The sequence below is a fragment of the Leishmania donovani genome, chromosome 36 (assembly GCF_000227135.1).
Source record: "Leishmania donovani BPK282A1 complete genome, chromosome 36".
NCBI classification, from domain to species: Eukaryota; Euglenozoa; class Kinetoplastea; order Trypanosomatida; family Trypanosomatidae; genus Leishmania; species Leishmania donovani.
The window spans coordinates 1,983,493-1,999,185 of NC_018263.1; the positions used below are offsets into that span (position 1 = coordinate 1,983,493).

General features: G+C 58.7%; 6 protein-coding genes across 6 annotated transcripts in view; all 6 read right to left on the minus strand.

The window, feature by feature from the left end:
- Window positions 1–69: 69 nt before the first annotated feature.
- On the minus strand, window positions 70–1,251 carry LDBPK_365300 (hypothetical protein, conserved; the record flags this gene model as incomplete). Its single annotated transcript, XM_003865596.1, has 1 exon — window positions 70–1,251. The coding sequence occupies one exon, from the start codon at window positions 1,249–1,251 to the stop codon at window positions 70–72; it is 1,182 nt and encodes a 393-aa protein (XP_003865644.1).
- Window positions 1,252–2,364: 1,113 nt separating this feature from the next.
- LDBPK_365310 (hypothetical protein, conserved) lies at window positions 2,365–4,227 on the minus strand (the record flags this gene model as incomplete). The annotated part of the gene is made up of 1 exon (XM_003865597.1): window positions 2,365–4,227. The coding sequence occupies one exon, from the start codon at window positions 4,225–4,227 to the stop codon at window positions 2,365–2,367; it is 1,863 nt and encodes a 620-aa protein (XP_003865645.1).
- Window positions 4,228–5,777: 1,550 nt separating this feature from the next.
- On the minus strand, window positions 5,778–6,605 carry LDBPK_365320 (protein kinase ck2 regulatory subunit, putative; the record flags this gene model as incomplete). Its single annotated transcript, XM_003865598.1, has 1 exon — window positions 5,778–6,605. The coding sequence occupies one exon, from the start codon at window positions 6,603–6,605 to the stop codon at window positions 5,778–5,780; it is 828 nt and encodes a 275-aa protein (XP_003865646.1).
- A 2,985-nt stretch (window positions 6,606–9,590) lies between these two features.
- Window positions 9,591–12,491, minus strand: LDBPK_365330 (hypothetical protein, conserved; the record flags this gene model as incomplete). The annotated part of the gene is made up of 1 exon (XM_003865599.1): window positions 9,591–12,491. One exon carries the CDS (start codon window positions 12,489–12,491, stop codon window positions 9,591–9,593), a length of 2,901 nt encoding a protein of 966 aa, XP_003865647.1.
- A 1,152-nt stretch (window positions 12,492–13,643) lies between these two features.
- Window positions 13,644–14,438, minus strand: LDBPK_365340 (hypothetical protein, conserved; the record flags this gene model as incomplete). The annotated part of the gene is made up of 1 exon (XM_003865600.1): window positions 13,644–14,438. One exon carries the CDS (start codon window positions 14,436–14,438, stop codon window positions 13,644–13,646), a length of 795 nt encoding a protein of 264 aa, XP_003865648.1.
- A 999-nt stretch (window positions 14,439–15,437) lies between these two features.
- Window positions 15,438–15,693, minus strand: part of LDBPK_365350 (40S ribosomal protein SA, putative) — a gene marked incomplete at both ends in the record, with an annotated part of 741 nt that continues 485 nt past the window's right edge. The window contains one exon of the mRNA XM_003865601.1: window positions 15,438–15,693. This exon is cut by the window's right edge and continues 485 nt beyond it. Coding sequence (XP_003865649.1) covers window positions 15,438–15,693 — 256 coding nt within the window.

Here is a 15,693-nt window from a genome sequence, read left to right on the forward strand (position 1 = left end):
ATAAAACCCCATTGATGAATCGAGCACCGCACCGTCAGTATCACCGTGCCTCTCCTTGTGCCGCTGCCGTTACGCTTTTTTTCCAACATCAAACTCGCGGAGACTCAGCACCATGCGGTTTGTCTTCAAGCGACGCTCGAAGGTGAAGAGAAGCGCCAGATCGGTAGCGTTGCAGGGCCGCAGCTTCTCCTGCACGAGCGAGGATGGCAGAACAAAAGGACCGTTCCGTACAAGAGAGATGACGGCACCGCTGCGCTGGAGTCTGCGCGCCGCGCGATACGGCAGTAGAGGCGTTGTGACGAGCAGTCGCTCTTCCGTGAGCAGCGGTATCGCGGAGAACAACTGATTTGCCACGGTGTCGCGTGATGGCGGCGGTGGTGGGCAGCATACGCACGAGCACGACACACCGACGTCAGTCGAGAGCTGAGGCTGCACTCTTGCTTGCAGCGTCGCCTCGACGTCCTTTGCGGCGTGCTGCACCACCTCCAGCGGTGTCCCGCGAGGAAAGCGTACGTCGTACACGCCAAAGTTGCCGAGGCTCTCGTTGTTCCAGTACCGTACCATGGAGACGTCGTTGCTTGCAATGCCGATGCCCTTCATGCCATCAAAGAACCCTATTGGCCGGAGCACATTGAGCCCGAGCAGCGGGGTGGGGTCCGCGCCCACGATCGGGGCCATGCGGTGCACAAAACTGCGGGGATCGCTCTCCTCCGAGGAGACAGACACGCCAGGGTGCAGATAGATGAAGGTGTAGGTGCGGTGCAGCGCACGCTTTAGCGCGGGCACCCACGTACCCTGAGCAGCGCGTGAGGCTTCCCGTACGTGCGCGCCTGTCGACGAGCTCGACTGCAGCGCTGGCAGAGAAGAGCAGACCTGGATGTCTAGCTGCTGAAACGTCTCCCAACTAAGCTGGCTCTCGAGGTCGCTGGCACTTGATACGATTACTTCATTCACCTTCAAACGGCCGCTCTTCGCCAGCGCCTGCGTCTCCGCAAACGGGATGCCGCAGCGGTGAAAGAGCCAGTGATACAGGGAGGGGGCATGGGCAACGGTGTTGAGCTGTGCGTTGATGAAGCCGCGCCGGTTACGCAGCAGCGCAGCCTCCGTCAGCTCCTTCTTGTGCAGTACACCGACGCGGAAGACGCGGCCCTTTGTCTGCTTCGCCACGTATTGCTTCTTCGCGATCGGGTACTGACGCACACTCGCCAGTCGCGTGAGCCCCCTGTTCAGTTTCTCAAGATTGAAACTCATCTCCCTTTATTGGTGAATTTGCGTGTTGTTCTTTTGTGTGTCTGTGCAGAGAGCGAGACGAGCGGAGTGAGAAAAAGAAAGAGGGGAGGGAGCCGATAGAGCACGACGTACGGAGGCGGTTGCGTCGTAATGAGCCGACCCACAACAACACTTGTTGTCCGCCTCCACCGCGTACCCACGCACGCTCACACCGAAAAGGACCGAAAGGAAGTTGTATAGGGGTGGGACGCAGGTGGCGTCTGCAACCGCACCTCTTTTTACCTGCACACGGAGCAAGCCTACACCAGACACGCATGCACAAACACGCGCATAACACAACGCGAAAAGCCTGCGTCGTTTGTTTCGCGCACAAAGACGCACACATGCCAAGGATATGCGGAGTGTGCCGGCGTTGGGGGGGGGGGTGGAAACAGCCCAGAAATGAGGCGAAATGATAAAAAAAGGGGTGCAGGGGGAGAGGGGGCAACAACAAAAAAAAAACATGAAAAGATATGAAGGAAGCGAGCGGAAGAAATTGAGGCAGGGGAAGGGTGCACGTCGCTGTGCTGCCGCGGGAGCCGAATACGCGGCGGAGATTCCATCGAATAGACTACATCATGGGACGTCGGCGTGAGTTCATGGGTGCGAGAATGTGGCAACGCAGCCCTTCATTGCGCGCGCGCCAGGGCTGCGTCGCTCTCCTTGCGGGATAGCATCTACGAGCACCCACGGCAACAAAGAAGCCAATGCTAGCAGACAGATGCTTGCCTTGGTGCTGTGGTTATTTGTATTACGTTGGCTCATAGTCTCTCTAGGTTCTCGTGCACGCCTACACCCAACCCGAACGAGTGGGAACAACAAAGAAAGCGCTCCGGTCCGTTAGTTTTATTTTTCCTTTTCGGTTGTTACGCGTCTGCTCATCCGAGTTAAACCCAGAGAAGCAAAGAGGGAGACCTGCGCTGCACTCGACACGCAGCCATCGAGAAACAGAGACGGAAATGCATGCGCTCGACCCGCGCACCGCCTATTCCCCCCCCCCCCACACACACACACACGCGCGTTTATGTGCGGGTGTGAAAGGTCGCAAACGCCGCGGCGCGCACGCGCGCCACATCACCGGAATCCCTCTCGCTCTCATTCGTGGCCCTCTGTCTTGTACTTGCTTGCCTCCACCTGCAGCTGCTTTGCGATGGCGGCCTGCTTCACCTTGTTGCGCTCGCCGTTCACGAAGCGCAGTGCTCGGCGCGGTAGCGCCACCGTGTCCGCAAGATGACGCTGCGTCTGCACAAGACGGTCCGCAACCAGCCGCTTCACATCAGCGTCGATGTCATCGGCAGACGCGGCAACGGCAATGGCAGAGAGCACATCCATGCTTGATGGCGAGAAGCACAGCGTGCCCCCGGCCTCCCACAGTTGATCGACCACCTCGCGCAGTGCGGCTGTGTCACCGGGTGTCAGAGACTTGAGGCTGATCACCGTCTCGATCTGGTTCGCCTGCTCCGCAATGTCATTCTCCGCCTGCTGCTCCAGCAGCGTCGCGAATCGCTCGTCCGCAGCGGCCAGCAGGCCTTTCTCCTTGCACCACTCCAGCACCTTGCAAAACTTGGAGAGGGGCTGCTGCGTGACGCTCGGCGGGCGCTGCTCCAGCACCGTCTCCAACGCATGAAAGGCCGCAGAGATGGCCGCCTGAAAGCCCTCGATCTCGTCGTCAGTAAGAGGGACGCGGCGTTGAGTGACGGCGGGGGCTGCATGGTCCACTGCGGTGGCAGAAGTGCCTGAGGAAGCGGCTTCGGCTGCTGTCCGTGGCAGCCCCTCCTCGTCGTCCCCGCCGAACACCTGCTCACTACTCCGCACTGTCGCCTCTTCGGCCGGTTCCTCGACGTGGGTATCCGAGGCGCCTTTTGCTGCAGCCCTTGGCGGCGGTGCAAGCGTCGGTTCTACAAGTCGACGCGCCTTCGACAGCAGCTTGCTGATTAGCTGGCACTTGGCTGCATAGTCGAACTTCTCCGCGGAGGGCGTGGGGATCACGCTGCCCTTCTCAACGTCGTCCTGCGCGTCGGTGATCAAGGCTGTCAGTTTCTTGGCGCACACCTGAATATCTGCGACGCATGTCGACATCTCGATCAGCCGCTGAAGGCGACCAACAACGTCAAGGGAGGCTAGTTTCTTGAGAAGCTCGCGAGGTGAGAGAAGCGATGCCGCCTCTGCGTCCAGCGGAGGCGCCACCGGCGCCGGTGGCTGAGGTGGCGGCGCCAAGCCCTCCGCCTCGCCCTCCGCAGGGATGGCGGCATCTGCCTCCGTCGCCTTTACGGGCAGTGTACGAACACCCTCACCCCACGCCGACTTGCGCACACCCTCTTGCTCGCAGCGGATCAGAAACTCATGCGCTGGCGGGATCATGGGGCTTTTGCCAAGCGCGTACAAGGCAAAGAGGCGCTCGAGAGTCGTAAAAACCTCGTCCTTGTACTGTGACATGAGCTCCACGTAGACTGCTTTGGGCCGCTGGCTTACGGCTTGCAGGAAAGTGTTGACAGACTTGACTTCACGGAACTTTTTGCTTGCGTGGTAATCGCGGATGTACTCGGCGATCGTTTCCGCGTCGCCCAGCGTGGAGCGCAAGAGGGCAAAGTTGGAGTTGGGCTTCATATCTTTCTTCGCGCGCTTCGCCGTCCGTTCCGCATGAAGTGGTGAGTGAGAGCCGTGCTTCCCCGAGAGAGAGCGGTGGCGCATGAACTTCTTTGGCATGAAGCCGCGATCTTCAGGCGGCCCGTTGCGTCGGCCTCGCCCGCGAGTGTCGCCGCGACCCCGAGCATCGCCCCAATCTCTGCCATGCCCTCGGAAGGCATCCTGGCCGCTGTGCGACAACCCGCGACCGCGACCGCGGCGGTCATTGGTGCCGCGACCACCTCGAAACATACCGCGCCCGCCCCGGCCGGCCCCTCCGGACGAGGAAGCATTCCCTGCTGGGGCGCTGGCAGACGACACGGGGGCCTCCATGAGGTTTCTTCTTGGCAGTAGACGTGGCAGTCCGAAAGTACAGGGATGGCTCCCACCGTTCGCGACACGAACGCGACAATGACGCAAAGTCCGCGGTGCAAGCACAGCTAATCGTGAAGCAAGTGGCCGCGCCAGTCAGGCAGCGCACCCGTGCAGATGCGCGTTGGAACGGAGACGAAGAAGGGGAAAGTGAGGGGCGAACGCATGCCTAGAAACGCGCAGAAGTCACCCATACAAATTCACGCACGTTTCTCGTGTTGTCGTCTGCGAGATTCCGGCCCGAAACGGTGAGCTACAAGAGTGGCGGACAGCTCTCTCGACAATCGCCGTCACAACCCTCACACAGCGCTTACGCGGTGCTCTAGTGGTGGTGCTTCTTCCTTCTCGAAGGCGCCACACATACACACACACACACATGCGCGAGACTGCACGCCGAAAGCTGTGCGCTGCCCGATGCAAACACGCCCACTGGTGGCTCGGCCTGGCTGTTTCATGTGATGTTTAGCATCGCTATTTTTCTTTTGGCATTCCTTGAAGGCGTGATTCGCTGATACGCGCCGCCGCTTAGACTCACGTGCAGAGATGGCGCAGCTCCTCCGCACATAGGAGACACGCTGCTGCATGGTCACTGAGAGAGGGATCTTGAGCTACGACACGCAAAAAAAAAAGCACCGGTAGAAAAACAGTCCCTTCCCAACACGGACACGAAGAAAAAACAAGCACACATCCCACACCACCGACGTATGAGCAGTGCATACTCGAAAAGACAAGAGGGAAGGGACATACACGCATATACATATACATGTGTCCCGGTATCAGACGACGATGGGCCCTCCTTCTGTCGTCGAGGACGCAAAGAGAGCGAGTACAGGAAGTCTCCATGAGGTAGCTGTTCATGTTCATTTTTGTTTGTTCAAGGAAGCCCGGCCGGAGCAAAAGACAAGAACCCCCCCCCCCACACACACACACACGCACACGCACGCACCGTACCTCAACAAAAAGCAAAACATCCACAAACAAAAAAAAAACAAAGAAAAAAGGTCAGAGTGCCCAGCAGGAGATTCAGCATGGATCTACGCGTCTGCCAGAGGCCCTTCTCTGTCCGCGTGTAAGCTCGTATGCCGCATGCATCTGCCACACACACAAACACACACATAAACAACGCCACCCATCACCGCTGAGCCTCAACTCAAAGACAGGGGGGGGCGCAAGCCTGGGACATGGTGGTGAGAGAGGGCTTCTGCCGCCACACAAAGAGGAGGGATGTCAGCATCGAGGGGCTACACTCTCGGTCGGCGAGGAAACGAGCGCAACGCACAAGCGATGCACCTCTGCAACGCAGCAGTCGACCTTTCACCCATCTACCAAGCGTTGTATTGTGGAAAGACGAAGAGGTTAAGGGAGGGCCATGCGTTTTGGTGTTCAGCATCTGCCGACGCGGGGAACGGGCAGCACGTCGGTACAGACGTCGTTGCCATGGCACACTTTGTATGTTTGCGTGTGTGCGTATCCTCCTTCCCCTCCTCATCTATTGTGTTTCGAGTGCCCGCCTACTCCGCCTTTCCTTTTGAGCTAGAACTTGAGGATTCTGCGGGCAGCCGCTGATCCAAAACGTTCGACCCTGCGACGGCGCCCTCTTCTTCTTTGTGGTGAAGCCCGGCCTCGGCTTTGTGTGACACATCCCCTGCGCCTGCGGAGGCGGCCCCGGTCTCCTCTTCGCCCGCGCCGTTGGTGATGAGGGGCGTGCCTGGCTTTCGAACGCGGAAGCCGTACACCTTCGGCACGTACTGCTGGTTCGGCGGCGGGATCGACACGCCGCGCTCGCGTAGCTGCATGAGCAGCAGGTGAGGGAACGTGGTGCCCCAGAAGGCGCCGTCGAGGCTACGGTGGCGGACGGAGCGAGGGTGGTAAATGTCCTCGCAGCGTGGACAAAAGAGCTTCACGGAGCTCTCACGCACCACGTCGCTCTGGCCCACCGGGAGCAGCGCATGGCCCTCGCAGAAGACGCGGGGACAGCTACCAAACTCGCCCTGCATATATTTTTCCTCCATCAGCTTGAGGCCGCGGCCGGTGGTGATAAAGCGGGCGTGAATAAGACCGTAGAGGATCTCCGCGGAACTCTCGACGAGACGCTTCTGCTGCTCGGTAAGGCCGTCGCTCTCCATCGACTCCACGTCGAGGATCAGTTCTAATGCGTAGTGGTAAAATGGCACTATGGGAGCCAATCCAGTTAAGTTGAAATCGTCTGTGATGAACTCACGGTCGACCATGCAGAAGAACTCGTTGCCCTTCAAGTCGCAGAACCACGTAATCCAGCTCACAAGCTCTTCATCCTCGTACTCGTACTCCATGTTCTCTGCGGAGTACGCCTCATCCATTTTGATGTTCTTCAAGGGGCTTTCGTGTGTGCGTGCGTATATGCTTTACTTTTTGCTTTTCCGCTCTGGAGTCCCCCTGGCAGTCTGAAAAGATCGGTACGGCGGTCTTGCGACGTTGACAGATGACGGCAGTAAATCACGTCGGCGCAGCCAACGGAAGCACGTACACACTCGCCGAACAACAAGTGGGCGAGAAGAGAGCGCGGCGAGCCAGCCGATGCGGCAACTCAAACTAACAAGAACGAGCTCCCTATTGTGAGGTATTATACTACTGCGCGCCCGTGTCGGAGTGCCGCGCACAAAGAACGTGCAATCAGGGGTGAAAAAAAAAGACCGGAGATATGTAGTTGGGCAACATCCTGTAGAAAAGAAGGTGGCACACGGAGCAGGAGCATGGTTGACGGCGCGGCGAGGCATCAGCTGTTGCTTGAGAGAGCAATACCCGCATGATGCGGACGCACATGTCGGGCGCATGCGTTGTCGGAACTTCGGTTCCCGTCCATGTTGTGATCGCTCCCGCTGCTGGACGCGCCCACACGCTTGAAGGCGTTTGTGCTCTCCGGCGCCGAAGAGGCCCAACACTCGCCTAGCACTGCTTGGACGGCAGCAAAATAAAAAAGGGCAGTCGAACAAAAGAGCTTTCTTCCCTCTGTGTAGCTCTCTCTATCTGTCTCCTCCAGCAAGGCACCGGGCCTGGCATGATCCGCACGCCGTCACGCCTCCGCCCTGTGCGTGGGTTGAGGCCGTTGGAGGGCAGAGTGATCCAGCAAGGAAAACAGGAGAGCAGGAGACGCTCTCACCCTCGTGGATACGCCAGAAGAACACACACACACACGCACGCACGCACGCACAAGCGCGTAGGTGCGCATCGTGGCTGCACCACAACTGTGCGCATGCGCCTTCAGAGTGCTGGGAGACACCAAGTGAACGCGTCCGCACGAGAGGAGGGCGAAGCGAGAGAGACATGCAGACTCAACCGAGAGGATATCACCCTGGGCATGGCGCACACCGCCATTAACCCGCAGCAACGCCGCTCGTCTGCCCATCTCCCTACTTTCTCCCTAAGCATCCCCGCATTCTATTTTGTTGCAAGGGTGGTTTTCTCAGTTTCACAGCGACTCCCATGTTTAACGCCTTAGGCTCACATGAGCACAAGAAAGAGAACTGCATATCGCGTACAACCAAACAAGCAATCCTTCATCTTTTTCTTTTTTGTGCGCCCTGTCGACGCTTCACTGGACAATTTTTTTCCCTACAAGATCCTCTATTCAAGATAAATAAACACCATGAAGAAACAAAACAACGGTGCTCTCTCATCCCTCCCCCAGTTCCTCCTTCGCCAGACCGGGTGTGTTGCTGTGTGTGTCGAAACGCCTGCATGTGCGCCTCACTGCCACCCTCTGCCGCCCTTTGCCTCCCCTCTTGCAACCACACATCCAATGCATCACACACGCGTCGACGGTGCGGGAACGGGAGAGAGGAGCGGTAGCGGCAGGGAGAGGGGGGCACACTGCGAACGTGGAGAAGAGGGGAACAGGCGGAGGGGAGGGAGGAGGGCAGAATAAAAAAGACCAAGAAGCGCACCTGAGTGCTCAGAGAGACACATAGCACACATACACACATACTCACACAATCGACAACACATGGATCTTCTTACAAGCACAAACTCAAACACACAGACACGCACACGCATACACCACCTGCATCAACACGTTACCTCCCCTGACACAGCGAGACTGTTCATGTGGCATGCAGTAGCATCTCTTGAGAGACGCAGAGAGACAAGAAAACGAGATCGATACAAAGGCGCGCGCACACACACACACAGAGATGTTTGAAAAGGCGAGGAGGCCAAAGTGCAAGCTGGAACGCTCGCTGACGCACGCGCATATGCGACGGAAAAAGAGCAAACATCCCCCGCCCCCTCAAGAACACAAAAGGAAAAATAATAATAACTAAATAAATAATAGTAAGGGAGCACCGACGAGCTGCAGGAGGAGGTCCTCGTGCTTGTTCTTTCCAGTCGTCCTCCTCCCCTTCCTCTCTCCCACCTCACCCCAAGTTTCACGAGTACAAACAGAAGAGCAAAGAGGAAAAGAGGAAACCAACAACAATATATATATACACATATTTATATATGCATACATGTATATATAAATACATCTATATGTATACCGACGTCAGCACACGCGCGTGCGCAAAAAATCAACGAAAAAAGACAAACAGAGAGAGACAGACAAACAACGGGTGCTCAGAGCGCTACACAACACTTGCAGCTCTCCTTGCCATCCAAAGAGCCCCTTCGTTTCCTGCGGTTTATCCACCCAACACGCCAAACTAACAAAAAGAACATCACAGGAAGAACAGTGTCGCTACACCGAGACGAGGAAAGAATGCACTACGCCCCTTTCCGTTTCCCCCGTGTTTGCGCTACAGGCCGCTCGTCCACGGCCAAAACCACCCTTCTCTCCCCAGCGTTTCGCTACAAATATCGCCTCCACCCTGGCCTACGTGGGTCTGCACACGCCTTCTTTGCACCGCTGCCGTGTAAAGAATACGCCCCACCATGGCATACGTTAGCTTCACCTCTTCCTTCTTGCGCCGAGCACGTGCTCCTATGTTGTTGCTGCTGCTTTCTCAGTGCAGGTACAGAAGAGAGGGAGGGGGTGTACAGTTCGATTCTCGGCTCCTTGACTTGTTTTCCAGCTGTGAGACTGCCTCGGAGAGACACCGACATACATACACACACACACACGTAAATACACATACAGATACAAAAACACGCGACTCCGCTTCGAGGGAAGAAGACGGACGACCGCGGTAGCCAGAGAAATGAGAGGAGAACGAAGATCATGAGTCAAAGACAAGGCGATACGCCCCCCCCCCCCACCCACCCACCCACACACACACAAAAGGACGAGAAGTGACGTCTATAATGGCGGGGGCGCATTGCTCTTTAGTCAAGATAAAAGGAAGTGGGCATGGCTACTCAGCGTTGGGAGAGCTCGGCTCACTCGTCGCACCCGGGGCGCTTGCGGCGCCGAGGCGGGCGGACTGCTCGCTTTGCCAGCCGGCGAGACCCCTGCCGTACTGAATTCTGCTGAGCTTCCCCAAGTTGGCTGTCATGAAGGCGTAATACTTCGCCTCCAACTCCTTGGCTTCCGCCACCACTTCCGACTCGGCAGCCACCTTGCCCGTGGCGTAGTCCGTCAGTTGTCCGCACAGGTGGCGCACCACGTAGTTGCCGGAGGGGCTGATGGCGAGGTTCATGAACGACTCGTCGGCCTTCTCCATCAACGCACGTGCGACCTCCAGCGTGAACCGCCCGCCATCCTTCGTCTGTCGAGCCACCGTCAGCGCCTCCTGCACGCAGTGAGAGAGGTATTTCTCCTTCGACGACTCGAAGATTGTGTTGACGATGCCGTTAAGCAGCTTGCGCAGATACGCCTCGATGGGGGTGCCGGGCACAGCGCGGCTGGCGAGGCTTGTCAGAAGGTTTCGGTAGACGTTTCCTCCTATGAAGCTGGCGTCATTGGTCGACCATGCGCCTGCCATCGTGGACAGAATTGTTTCGCACTGCTGCACAAATGCATCGTGCTCCTTCTTCTTGCGACTAGCGGGGTTCTTGAGCGAGGAAAGGATGACGTCGGCGAAGATAGGGACCATGTAGCGTAGAACGAAAGAACCGATCAGGTGGTGGCCAACGTAGCGCAGGCGGGACTCGACCGTTGCGGGTTTATCCGCCGCAGCAGCGTCGGCGTCCAGCTGCGCCTGCGTGGTGAAGCGCGTGCGCTTGCGGCCCGGCACCGGCTGCTCGCCGGTGCACCACGACTCGGCGACGGCGTAGTGTAGACGCCAGTCCACCGGCCCAACCGAGGCCTTGTACTCTGCGAGGCTGCTGGGGGCTTGCTTCGCCGCCGGCGACTCCGACGCCGCTTCCCTCTCCCCCTCTGGTGCCTCCTCCGTCTTTGCCTTCTGCGCGCCGTCGTCGGCATTTGCGTCACCCTCCTCCGCCTCGCGGCTGCGCTTCAGTCCAGGCTTCCTGTTGATCTCCTCCGCGGCCCGCTCAGCCACGCTGATCTTGGCGTGCTGAGGATCCATGGCCTGCAGCAGGGCCAGTATGGTGTTGCCGCAGCTGGCGGAGCTGGTCAGCTGCACACCGTAGCGGGCGATTGCATCGCACAATGCCTTCACCTCTTGTGCCTTCGCCTTCGCCGGCTTCGGGGCCTCCCTACCGACCGGGACAACGCCGAAAAACTGGAAGACTAGGTCTGACAGAAGCGGGTAGTGCAACAGCGGGTCGATGAGCCGCAGCGAGGCGCTCCATTCGATGCGGTTAAGCGGGTTGGCTTCCGGGTTCGGCGGCGGCGGCACGATCTTCTCAAAGAAGACCTGTCGTTTTCTGCTGACGGCGAGAGCAGCGCGCAGGATGCGGATACCCTGCGGCGATGACATCAGCGTGCGCTTCACCATCTTCTTTGGTGCAGCGGAGCCCTCGGCGGGCTTTTCAGCGGCCGCTGCTTTTTGCTCCTCGCCCTCCTCGCCCTCCTCGTCTTTATTGTGGCCCACTTCAGCGTCCGCGCCCTCCTCGTGGGCCTCGCCTTGCTGTGGACCATCTTCCTCAGCATCCGAGAGGCGCATTAGATGGCTGAAAAGCCTCGTGGACTCATCTGAGTCGGCCGCCATCTCGGTCATCAGCGCTTCGTACGTTGCGATGTCCTTTGTGATGGCCTCCAGCAGCTCATCGCGGGTCTTCTCATGCACGTTTACAGGCTGCTCGCCCTCCGCTGGCGTCGTCTGTGGCTTGTCAAAGGCCGTCAGGAGCATCATGAGGGAGCGGAAAGTGCTGAACACGGCGCCCTGGATAGCTGCGCCGTTGGCCAGGTCGACGAGGCGCTCAGCATGGCCAACAATCACGCATGGGACCCCCACGAACGTCTCAGCTGTCTTTTCCGACAGGAGAGTGTCTTCGGGACCGCGCGGGATAGACAGACAGGCGGCAGCGTACTTCTTCTGGATTACGACGAGTACCCGAATCGTGCTACCGCGCACACGCGAACGCATCGCAGAGAGCACCTCCGGTGCGACGATCGTTTCAGTCGCCCCCTTGCGTCCGACCTCCTCCAGCTGCGCGTAGCTGTCGAGGTGGACGACGGCATACGACTCGAGCATACGCCCACCACGACCACGGCCACCGCCGCGACCGCCACGCTGCAACCCACTCGGCCCGCCACGCCCGCCGCGACCGTACTGCTGGCTTAAGGGCTGCTGCTGCTGCTGCTGCTGCTGCTGCGGCTGCGGCTGCGGCTGCGGCTGCTGGGGTTGTTGTGGTCGCTGTGGCTGCTGCGGTTGTTGCTGGACGCCGTACGCGCCGCCCTGGAAGCCACCACGCGCTGCCGGCGCGTAGTTGGGGTTCTGGTTGTAGCCCTGGTTGTAGTAGCCCTGCTGCTGCTGAACCGGGTAGTAGCCCGGCCCGTAGCCCTGCCCATAGCCGCCGCGGCCCATCGGAGCCGCAGCACCTGGGTACCCCTGCTGGATACCGGCGCCACCGTAGGCGCCACCGCCCTGGTAGTAGCCACCGCGAGAAGCATAGCCCTGCTGCAGCTGTGCCTGCTGCTGAGGCGGTGTCGGCTGGTAGCCGCCACGTGCAGCGTATGGCTGGTTGTAGGCCTGGCTGTAGCCTCCGTACTGCTGCGCAGCCACCTGCTGGGGCGGCTGGGAAGCCATCTGCTGCGGCTGCGGCGGCTGCTGGGCATGCGGGGGATAGTAGCCAGCGCCACCGCCGCGGCCCGCCTGCTGCGGGTATCCTTGAATAACATCCTGCGGCGTGTAGCCGCGCTGGTATCCGGCGTACGGATTTCCGTTGTTCGGTGCACCTCCCTGCATTTTTTTTTCGTATCCAGAAACTCGCGTGCTGGGGCCAACAAAACGACGAGGAACAAAGGCGACGGCGAGCGGAGGGACAGACAAAGAACGAAGATCAAATAAACGAAATGTACGGATTTCTCTACCGTGATCTCCCGGTGCACAGGGCACAATACACACACACACACACGCACACCACGACAGTAACGTGTGAGTGCGCGGGTGTATGTGGGGTTGACGCGCAGGCACGTGCGCGGGCGGCAGACAGCAATGGATATGAAGTGCGCACACCCGAATGAGTCGCAGTGTGGCACATCGAGAGAGAGGAGCACGCACGCGTAGAGAGCAGCACAACAAGAACAGCAGCCAATAAAAGAGAAACGACAGAAAGAGAACGAGAGAGATGACGTGACACACCCACTAAAGGCAGTACTTAGAGGATTGCCAGAGAAGGCGCCCCCCTAGGGTGAGCGAAGTACGCTCTGAAAAACATCTGGTGGACATGTACGACACCTCACAAAAAACGGTCATGGTGAGTCTGGCAAGACACGCAGGGACCTCAGCACAAACGGCAACCAGCAGTTCGCGTTATGACTGGAGGCGTGCACTGAAGCGAGATGATCCACGGCTGATGCACGATGCCGTTCAGTCCCTGCAGCGCGTGCGCACCTTGCAAAGCCGCACGTTGAAGAGATCGATGATGCGGAGTTGAGAAACGAAAAAAAAAAGTGCGAAAGTACGGGGTGGTGGCGACGAAATGTCCGCCAACTCACCTCGCCAGCACATCACAGTCTGGTTTACATACGGCGTCTGTGCATACAACTCACATAGATGCCAAAAGCAAGGAAAAACACGTATATATATATACAAAGGATGGCTAAGCACCTCAGCACACAGGCACAGACAGAGGCGCATGAGAAGCGCAGGATTGGAGGATGAAGAGGAGGAGATGCGATGTGTGTGCGTGTGTGTGTGTGGGTGGGTGGGTTGGGGGTGGGGGAGGGGGCAAATCCTGAGTGCGACGGAGCCTCCGCACATACTTGCTGAATTCGTGGGGTGGCATTCGCCTGCTCTCTGACACGGACAAGTGCCACCATCAACGAGCGCGACAAAGTCGAAGGAAAGCTATGGAGGCAAGACGTGGCAGGCAAGCACCTTCCCCCGAACCGCTGCCTACCAGTGAGTTCTGCGATACGAGGAGCTGCCCATGCCATCGTTCAACTCCGCAGCACTTAAGCGTGACTCAGCTAGCACGGTCTCACGAACCTGGGTCTGCAGCAGGTTCTCTGAGGTGCATCCCTTCTGAAAGCGGCACGGCGCCGCAGGGCCGCCAATCGTCCTCGACGGCGGGTCGTAGGGCGTCACCACCTCGGCCGCGCCAACGGATGCCCTCATCCGAGCGAGGAACTCTCGGCTCCACTTCATGCGGTACGTTCTGTCTTGGAACTCCAAGAAGCCTACGCCAATGTCGATGGTGAGCGTCGAGGCGGCGTTGCGCTGCAGGTACTTGCCGATCTCGCGCACCGAGTCCTTCACAGCCGCCTCGACAACGAAGCGGTCTGTACCAACGATGGAGGCGATGGTGATATAGCTGACCGTGCTGGCAACGGTTGCGTGGTAGTGCGCATCGTGCATCTCCAGCACATTTTTGAGGTGAAACTTCGACGTGAAGTCCGGCAGCAGCACAAGCTGCGGCTTCAGCTCGATGGCAACGGACTTATCAAACAGCATGACTCGCTGCACCTTGATGCTGGCGTGCAGAAAGTCAAGCACAATTCCGGACCGCTTCTTGATGAGCATTTCCTCCAACTGCTCACCTAAAACACGCCAGACGACGTTCAGCTGGTGTGCTGTGCCCTGCCCCTTCGTCTGTAGCATGTAAACGCCATCCACGAGAGTCACAATCTCCGCTATTTCGCCGTAGCAGCCGCGACAAGCACGGCCAGAGCATGACGATGAGTGCTCCATCCGCACACAGCAAAGGCGAGGTGCACGGAAAAGAAGTGAAGGCGAACTGCGGGCGCGTCTCTGCTGCCAAGAGCAAGGATCCTGCGCTCAGTGCGAGGGTAACGCAGGAGACGCGCATACACCACGAGTGCTCTATCTTGAGGCAAGGAGTGTGTCTAGAAGTTCTATCAGTCACCGAGACTTTGAGTGATGTTTCAGCAAGGAGAAACGAGCTCACAGGCAGCGTGCCAGCTGAGAGAGATGGGCGAGATATACACGTAAAGCGAACAGGTAAGGTAGAGTGGAAGACCATGTACAAGCGAAGGTGATGAGGCTGGTACTTCCAAGGATACAATCGGAGACGGGACAGACTGCACTGACCCTTCTTACAAGACAGAAGACGAGCACATGATGCTTGCCTCCCCTCTTTGCGTGCATGAGGAGGCTTCCATCACAGCCACGGCCGAAGCTGATGGGTATCCTCCATCGACTACTGATGATGATACGCCCTTGCAGCGCAAGAGGAGGGTGGGGGGGGGAGGGGCAAACTGCTCAGCTGCTACTCCACGCGCGTCAGGAAGCGCCCCTTCACGGGACTGCTTGCTTCGTTTTCGTGTGCGTTGGCTTGCTTCGACGTAGGGGGAAGTTATAAAAGCAAAGGCGCTTTTGGGGGGATGAGGACCACCAAGAGGGCGGTGCTGTGGGCATACCGTTGTAAGAAGGTCGATTCCCTCGTCGAACGTCAGACACCCAGCACACGCGTTTGAACCGTCTCCGCGGCATCACTCACCCCTGCAAAGGCCCAAAAAGAGAAATAACTAGACCAGTTTGTTATAGAGCACCTCGTCGTGTGCGTAGAGCACAGCCTGACCTCACTGGAGACGCAGCAGGCGCGCACAACGGAGGGGCCGTGAAGAGTGCAAGGACAACGACAAGAAGAGGGGCACAGAAGAGCTACAAAGTGTCGCCATCCCACCAGTTTCCCACCGCTCCTGTCGTCCACGCCGTCGTCACAACGCCTTACGCCTCCCACGCGTTGTCGTCGTTGCGCTCCACCCAGCCGAAGCCCTCCTCCGCCTCCGCGGCGGGCGCCGCAGCGGCCGCGGCGGCCTTCTCCTCCGCAGCCTCGTTGGGGTCGCGGTAGAAGAACAGGTCCACCTTCTCCTCCCACGGCACCGAGCGCACAATCGTGCCGCGCAGGCGCAGCACCTCGCGCGCAAGCAGCCAGTACATCATGCCGATCGACTTGATGCCGCGGTTGTTGCACGGGATCGCA